The following is a 6,000-nucleotide window of genomic DNA, read 5'->3' on the forward strand; positions in this document are numbered from 1 at the left end:
TAAGGTTAAGCTCATCTAATTCATTCTTAGACTTTCCCAACAGGATGATTTGTCAAAAAGACCTGCATATCCAAAAACAGGTAAAATTTCCCTCAGTGAAAGCAAATTAAGCTCAGAAAAATCCCAATCATTTCCTAAGATGATCACACCCCCATTTTATCTCTGATTCTTTCTCATATATTCTTAATTATTTAGGCAGGTTCTTACTATATTCATTGCCATGACTGGCCTAGAACTCCCTAAGTAGACCAGGCAGTCCTCAGACTCAAGAGATTAGCTCCACTGCAACCCTTCCCCCACCCCCAGACTTGGAGAAGCAGACAAGAGAATAGATAAGAGTTCAGAGTGTGCCAGCTACCCTGATACTGCAAAGGTCAACATGGACACTATCTCAAGGTGTGAGAACTGTAAGTATGTGCCCATATCCAAGTACCAAAAATTTCCTTATGGACAGATTTCAAATCAGAAATTAATTATAAACAAAACTATGGCATGCAAAAGAAAATTACTGTTCCAGTTTTGTTTGGTTATTAGTTCTTTAGTGATATTAATCTTTTCAATATTATACATATTTTGTGAACAATTAGTTGGTCTATATCCTGTACAAGATTCTGAATATCTGATGATTTTAATGATTTTAATGTCTGAAAGTAAAACATGAACAATGCTTAGTCCATAGTCTATCACTAAGTTACATTTAAAAGTCCTAAAATCAAAGTAGAATTTAGCATAGAATATCATCTTTAGTTTTATCTTAAGTATATACTCCAATACATCAAAGCACTTGCACATATATAAAAATGATAATTTACATTTTAAAAAGTTATAATGAAATGTTGTGAACTAACTTTTTTGTTTTTTTCAAGAGAAGGTCTTCACTGTGTAGGCCTGGCTGTCCTGGAACTCACTCTGTAGACCAAGCCGGCCACAAACTCAGAGATCCACCTCTGACTCTCAAATGCTAGGGTTAAAGGCAAGTGCCACTACCTTCTCTCATAACTTATCATTGATGACTACCATCATATTGGATCATTTTTCATACTTTTCAGTCATTAGTAATATTTGCATGAACTCAAAGTATAGACTTCCTCCTACAGGCTAAGTTGTCCAGACAAAGAACATATATGAGGATTCAAAAATGAAGATGATTGCCTACCATGGACGTTCACAAGTATCAACTAACTTTATTGTTAAATATTATCAATGGATTGCCTCTGGATACATTTCCTATTTAACTATTTAGTAGGGTATGAATTACAAATCAAGAATGTAATAGCTTCCAGCATCGAGGATTATGACAACTGTATAGCAATAAAATATGTTAATAGTAGGTTGATTAAGCAATTCAACTACTGGACAATCCACAGCTAAATTACAGTCTACAAAACAGTGCCCAATCCAACTCATTGTTACTTTTTTCCAAGTAAATAAGCATATTTTTTGTAGCAATCTATAATCAGGGGAAAGTAGAAATAATCAAAATGCCTAACATTAGGAAATATAATTGTATAGTGGTCGATTCTTATGATGCTCAGTAGCTGAAACAAATAAATTGAAGTTACATATCAATACTGAAAACCAATCTCAAAATTTAAAAGAGTATGTTTTAAACATTCAACATAATGGCATTCACGTGAAAGTTAGCAACAGAAAATTACAGAAAAAAATTCCAAGTATGGAAATATATGATAAACACTAAACTTATAACATTGGGTACTTCTAGGTAAAAGTAAAAATAATGATATTGGTCATGAATTAGGGTGTGTTTAATTCTTTCAAAAAACATATAGCCACAGACAAAGATGGATGGGTAGACGTGTTTGTACATGTACACATTTGTACCAAGAGTAGAGTATCTTTCATTTAAAGAGCTTAACAGAAAAAAAAGCAGTTCAAGCATTGAAGATGCAAAACCTAATCCTAGGAAGTTTCTACAACCTGAAGCTTACTTTCATTTGGTTTGGAATGGTTTAAATGAAGTCAACATAGTTGTTAACTAACAAAAGCTGTATTCCAAACCTTCTCTATGATATTTTAGAAAAAATCTATAACTTTGCATATAAGTTGTGCAAGAGCCTTTCTCATCTTTCCATATGTACTTCAGATGTTAGTGCCTACTAAAGTTGCCAACCAGTTGAAGTTCCCCTTTACTTGTACACTTTATACAACCTTCTAAAATACATTAAAACTATTTTATTTCGGATGTCTTTTCCAGTTTAATTCTTGAGGGACCATCTCATTATTTCTCATAACCAAGGCATTTAGCAACCTGTTGACCAATAAGTCTTTGTCTAATTAATAGTGAAAAGTAGACCTAAGCCAACAGCTGCAAGTAGAAGATGCAAGCCTGAGAGTGGAATGTTCAGGCCTGCCCAGCTTTTGACACTGTTGTCTACATTTGTCCACATTTACAGCTCCTCTGAGATACATGCAGCTGGAGTACCAAAGATAGACACACTTGACAAACTTTACTAGATGGATTTTTAATCCCAGTTTTGGTTACTCTGGGTTTCTCAGTTGTATTCTAGATATGGTTTTATTTTGTGAGCAAAAAGCTTTATATTGTTAAATATGGGCCTCAAGCCAAATCTTGAATTTTATGTTTATTTAGGAAACATAATTCATCACATATGGTGACAAATTAATATAGGAATAGAAATGTGTTGGTGTTTTATTTTCCTTTAAATATAACTTAAAAAAAAACTGAAAAGCAGAAAACACCAAATACTACTTGGTTTTCCAAGACCTCATATTCAAATAAGGGATCTGAATATGGACAGTAACTTTTTAAAAGGCTGAGTACTTTTATTATTCAATTGTAATTATTCTAACTGCCCCCATAGTCAAAAGTTTTAGACGTTATTTCTAACATTCAAAAATGACTGTAAAATATGAAAGCCTATGATATATAAATACACAATAAAAAGTAACATAAATATCCTATTCTCCTATTATCCGAATGTGGGTCTTAGCTATTTTAATATTTTAACTGTTTAACTGTTAAATATTTTAATATTTTAACTGTTAAGTAGTTCAAACTACAAATATAAGAGTTAATGGTATTAAGAAGCATATATTTAACTTGAAAGCATATACTCTATAACACCATATAGTATATTCACTGACAGAATGAACCTTGTTTTTATGTTGAATTTGGCTACCTACTGTTACACACATACACACGAGAAGAAGAAAATAAAATTACCTGCACTATTACTATCATCATCCTGTTCAATGAACACATGATCCAAAATAAAGCTGAGCAACTCAGACTGCAATGAAGAATCAGGAGTATAAACTAATGGCTCTAACATGTCACGCCCTCCAGACATAATCTGGTGACTGAAGATCATCAAAATATCACATAGAATAGTGAAGGCCTGTTAAAATAAAGGGAAATGATGGCATTAAGTTTTATATAAAATGTCATAAGTAGAATAAAAAAGAATGTATTTAGTGTAGGGGAAAAATATAATTTTCTGTATGTAAAATAATTTAAAAATTCAGTTATATTTTCTTAAGAGTTTAAAGCTTAGGGAACATCATTTCTTAAATAAATATTAATGCTTGAACTACACTATACAAGTAACAATTTCACATTATTTTTTAGCAGCATTAATTGGCTATAAATGATGCCATACATACACACAGGCACAAACATATGCAAAATAAGCTCCTATTAAATGAATATGTCATTTTATTATGGATAAGTTCAAAATATTGAGCGGTTCCTTAAAGCATAGCATATTAGATATTCTTACTATTAAAATTTTTAAACAGTTTTGTATGTTAAACATACCCCCTTGGGATGGTGCTGCCTACAGAGCACTGGACCCTCTACCCCACATTCCATCACTCAGTCATCAGTCAGGATAATCTCTCAGTCTGATCCAGATAATTCCATACCTGAGGTTCCCTTTTCCCAAGTGATTACTAACCTGTTCCTTAACAGTAGTATTCACGTTGGTCAAGTAATGCTGACATATCTGGCAAAATACCCTCATCTGTTTCTTTAAACGCAGTAAGTCCTCCTTGAAACAAATTTAACATGAATGTTTTAAAATATTGTATAAACTCAGCATCTCTTTAAAACACTTGATAACAAACATTATCATGGATATAACTATATTAGCTCTACTTGAATTTTTAGTTTAAATTTATTTTTCATAATTTATTACAAAAAAGACAAGTCATTTCTTTTTTCAAATCTCCAACGTGCACTTCAAAGTACCTAGTATAAACTTCTAAGTATCACTCAAAAGATGCTAAGTCAGCATACTGCAGAGATAATTGTACATCCATGTTTACTGTAGCATTATTTCCATGATACAGCAGTGGAACTAGACTACTACACGCCTAGGAACAGATGAATAGGTACAAAAAATGAAGTATGCATCCATAAAAAAATTATGCCATTTATAGGAAAATGGGTGGAACTGGAGATCATTGTTTTAAGGAAAATAAGCGAGATTCAGAAAGACAAATATTCTAGTTTTCCCTTATATGCATATATATATATATATATATATATATATATATAACTTTCAGTAACTACTTCTATAATCTTATATATATATATAATCTGTATAAAAGTTTATTATAAATGTCAAAAATTAACAAAGAAAATATAAACTCTATTAAAATAAAAGACAGGCCTGCATATGTATACATATTTAAATACAAATGTAACTTAGTTGGGGAAAGAATAGCTCTAAAAGAAGAAAAAGATAATACAAGAGGAAAAGAATAAGAAAAAATGCATGTACTTTTTCATATATAGAATATAAATTTAAATACATACTCATATATACACACGTACACAAAAGGACTTTAAAAGAGAATATTTTGGAAGTGGACAACACAGAGTGAGGTGAAGAAACAAGATGATGGGAGTGTGTGGGGGGAGTGAAGTTCAATTGTTCAATTGTCCTACATTGCTATAGCTATTAACTTGACACAATTGGGGAATTGCCCAAATCAGAATAGCATGCAGCCATGTTTGATATGGGAGGGCCCAGTCTTACAATGGGTGGTGGTATCCTTAAGACAAATGGTCCTCAGCTGTGTTGGGTTTTTTTTTGTTTGTTTTTTGTTTTTTTTTTAAAGCTAACTGAGCAGAGGACCAGAGAACCTTGAGCTACTTCAGTTCCTGCCCTGACTTCCTTCAATAATACATTGTGCCCTGTATGTATAAGATACAATAAAGCTTTCCTCTCAAGTAGCTTTTGGTTATGGTGTTTACCACACAAACAGAAAGCAAAGTAGATACATATGAATGAAAATGTCACAAGGAAACTATTATATTGTAATTACCTAAAAGTTAACAAAAAAATACAAAAACTTAAAAAATTAATTGGTATATTGATAATATCCTAAATGACTTATGTAATTATATATAGCTAACTTTAATGAAAACACCAGCTAAGAATGATGAAACAATTATGATCCATGTTCATATATTATTAGAAAGTGGCAAATTCATGGGAGAAAATAAGCAGAATATCTTTCTTATATGAACAAGGTTCTAGACCTTGAAAACTCAGTTTTATAAAATACGTATGTACAGTCTAATCCTTAACTCCCAGTAACTTCTTAATATTTTTTAGAATGAACCCGCTTAGAATTCAAACACAAAACATGATTTTAAGGGGCTGGAGAGATGGCTGAATAGCTAGGAGCACTTGTTGCTCTCACTAAGAAGCAGGATTCGATTCCCAAGGCATCTCTCAAGCATGGGTAACCTCAGTTCCAGGGGATCTAATAGACAAGCAAGTGATACATATACACATATGAAAGGCAACACATTGATATAGACCACATAAGAAGAATAACATTAACCAACCAGACCCCTACAGAGCTCCCAGGGACTAAACCACCAACCAAGAAGTACATATGTAGGGAACCATGCTGCATATGTAAGAGAGGATGGCCTTGTAGGGCCCTGGGTCCTGTGAAGGCTCAAGGCCCCAGTGTATGGGAATTCGGGGGGGGGGGGGGGGG

The 6,000-nt window shown here is 32.7% G+C and overlaps 1 protein-coding gene across 7 annotated transcripts in view; it reads right to left on the bottom strand.

Annotated features, from left to right (window-relative positions):
• The window catches only part of Stag2 (stromal antigen 2), a 132,150-nt gene that overhangs the window by 20,863 nt on the left and 105,287 nt on the right, over positions 1–6,000 (bottom strand). For all 7 annotated transcript variants that reach the window (XM_028776684.1, XM_028774712.1, XM_028777976.1 and 4 more), the window contains exons 23-24: positions 3,939–4,031; positions 3,206–3,380 (exon numbers count right to left, since the gene is read on the bottom strand). In XM_028776684.1, the coding sequence (XP_028632517.1) occupies positions 3,206–3,380; positions 3,939–4,031 (268 nt within the window). The remainder of the gene's footprint in view (positions 1–3,205; positions 3,381–3,938; positions 4,032–6,000) is intronic.

This window comes from Grammomys surdaster, unplaced genomic scaffold, assembly GCF_004785775.1.
Source record: "Grammomys surdaster isolate TR1022 unplaced genomic scaffold, NIH_TR_1.0 60, whole genome shotgun sequence".
NCBI classification, from domain to species: domain Eukaryota; kingdom Metazoa; phylum Chordata; class Mammalia; order Rodentia; family Muridae; genus Grammomys; species Grammomys surdaster.